Genomic DNA, 2,742 nt, shown 5'->3' on the forward strand with positions numbered 1-2,742 from the left:
TAAGTTTATTAAATTCAGAGAACATATACAAAACATCTTGGTAAAAGCACATCAGCTTTGGACAAATATCAGTGTAATGAAAACAGCAAGCGTTTTCTATAAGGCAATGAAGTACACGTATTTTCTTTGGCTCACAAATGTCAAGACACAATTTATAGTTTTCATTATTGCACAGGAAGAGACGTAAATGTACTTTTATTTAACCACGACATTATGGCTCTAGCGATGAGACATATCCCGGCAGTTCCACAGTGCAAACTACTTCGTTTTGTGTGTCTCGGTTGGATATCGTTCTCTCTTGAATTATCGCTTTCACAGTTACAGTTTTGTCCAACCGTTCATCGTTATCGGAGTCTGACGGTATATCAAGTGGAGTCTGTGCGGGTCTCGTGGACAGCCTGGCCGGCCCGCGCGGCGTCGGAACATCCGATTCTTCAGAAAGGTCTCCCAGTGGTGACACTGCCCGCAGATGTCGCGTTGTGTTCCGGCTTACATTGCGGTGTCTCCTGACAAGCGCAGCGCTGTTGGTCCGCTCCCGTCTCCCGAACAGTCTCCACACGGCCACCCGGACGTCGTCGCTCCGAAATCCGTAGACCACGGGGTTGCTGAGGCAGGGCACGGTCAGGTACACGAGTTCGGCAAGGCGGTCCAGCATGTACACAGCGGCTGGTCTTTGTCCAGATGTTGTTACGTACTTAAACATTCCATTTATGAAGACCGCCGTCGCGAATATTACAAAGATGAAGAGATGTATGGATATTGTTCGCTCCGGCCTGTGATTGTTCCCACCGCCTTGTGGGTTTCCCGAAGGTTCACCCCCGTCTTCTCTAGCGTTTTGTCTGTGGATTTCTTTGTAAATCTTAAAGTACGAGATAAGAATATACGTAGATGATACGACAGAGAACGCTAAGGTAGTAAGATGAATGATTTTAACAACGCGATTGAAGCCTAAGTCTGCGAACGTGCAGAAAAGGTTACTGTTTTGAATATGGGCAATATCTATCCCGTCGATGGGGGTAAAAATGACACAAAGTACGCTGACGGTTGTGCCGTAAATCCACGCAGCCAGGATCCTAACCCAGGTCCAGCGAATGCCGTCCTCTTCTCGGTAGTGGAGAGGTTTACAAATGGCTCGGTAGCGATCCCACGCCATAACAAATAGAGTAGCTATTGTGCATACAGCCGTGCCATAGTACACACCACACTGTGTTAGACAGAGAAAAGCAGAATCGGTAACGTTCTCACTTACTACGTTGTTTATAGAGTTGGGGATGAAGACCAGAGCCAGGAGGATATCCAGAACGGCGAGGCTGACGGGTAGGAGAAAGCGAGGCTTCCACAAGCTCGGGGAGCGCGCGACGGCGATGGTGAAGATCACGTTAAGACCGAGGATCAGTACCAAGGACGGGACCAGCCAGGAAACCTGCAGGATCTTAGCCGTCAGACTGGAGGAAAGGAAGTTGTGATCGTTCACGCTGTGATTATAGCCTGGAGACCAGGTCCAGTTGTCCATACCGTGCGATGTTGTACGGACAAACGCGGTACTTTGTCGTCCTACTGAGACGTTAGTGAGGATAGCCATGTCGGTCTGGGGGAATCAGTCCTCTCGTTCTGTCAGAGACTGTACAAAACGTAGGTACAGAAGGACTGTGTTACCTCTGGAACACCTTTGCTCGTTGTGATTGTCCTTTTCTATGTGCGCATCGCGACAGAAGAAGAAGGAATGTTTTGATTGAAAGGGCCGGATCACGACTTATGTTAAATGTGGCTGAATTGTGAATTGCTCTTAATTGGTAACAGTGCGTGGACTCCGTCACTAAAAAACACCATTTAACTGCTTCGATCTTTCTCCCGGACGAGAATGGGCTCAAATTACAACATATAACTTCAGTTAAACGACCTTCGCTCAATGATGGTCACTTTTATGACAGACAAATTTAAAAAAAGGTTTCTCATTGATAATAAGCAAATAAGATCCTTATTTGATTAATCAATATCAGTTGATCATATTGGCCATTTTATTGAAATATTTCTACTCTTGTAAACATCACGTTTTATTTCAGTTTTCATGGTGGATTTACTTACTTTGCCTTTTGGGGAGATGTGACCCATCTTGGGGTCGTGTGGCGCAGTTGGTAGCGCATTCGGCTCACACCCCAGAGGTCGCGGGTTCGAATCCCGTGTCACCGATCTTGTGCCCTTGGGAAAGGCACTTAACACGACTTTCCTCACTTCACTCACGTGGAAATGAGTACCTAGCTTCGGCTAGGGACGTCCCTCGGATAGGACGTTAAATGGAGGTCCGGTGTTTGGGGAGATCTAGAGCCACACCCCACGCACGTTAAAGAACCCACCGCACTTATCGAAAAAGTAGGGGTCCTTCCCGGTGTGAGTGGTTCAAACCTTACAGTCCGGTCTTACTCAGTTTGCACATGTACGTACATGTACAAAACTGGTGTGTTACGCCTAAAGGCGGTTTACCAGTTATGCGAAACAAACAAAGTCTTGGTAAGAAACAAAAATATCAAGGCTTCCATGTCTGCCTCCATAACGTCTGCTTGTTACAGGTTTGTAAGGTCTTTTAGTTATCTTTAAGAGCATTCCGGGCGCGAATTAGTTTTGTAATAAGTGTATTAGTGCACATAACCTTTGAATCTAGTGGCTCAACATAAAAAACAGCAATGTCAGCTAAACAAAATCACAAACCACACAGCCTGTCTTCAGAGCTAGATTAAGAAATTC

The 2,742-nt window shown here is 46.3% G+C and overlaps 1 protein-coding gene across 1 annotated transcript; it reads right to left on the reverse strand.

Moving 5' to 3' along the window:
• Positions 1-211: 211 nt before the first annotated feature.
• Positions 212-1,582, reverse strand: LOC109484954 (olfactory receptor 142-like). Its single transcript, XM_019788328.1, has one exon. It carries the CDS (start codon positions 1,580-1,582, stop codon positions 212-214), a length of 1,371 nt encoding a protein of 456 aa, XP_019643887.1.
• Between the last annotated feature and the right edge of the window lie 1,160 nt (positions 1,583-2,742).

Source organism: Branchiostoma belcheri, unplaced genomic scaffold, assembly GCF_001625305.1.
Source record: "Branchiostoma belcheri isolate BF01 breed outbred unplaced genomic scaffold, Haploidv18h27 scaffold710, whole genome shotgun sequence".
Classification (NCBI taxonomy): Eukaryota; Metazoa; Chordata; class Leptocardii; order Amphioxiformes; family Branchiostomatidae; genus Branchiostoma; species Branchiostoma belcheri.

Excerpts from the sequence above, each read along its gene's own strand:
- LOC109484954 (XM_019788328.1), bottom strand. The coding sequence starts at position 1,582 with ATGGCTATCCTCACTAACGTCTCAGTAGGACGACAAAGTACCGCGTTT.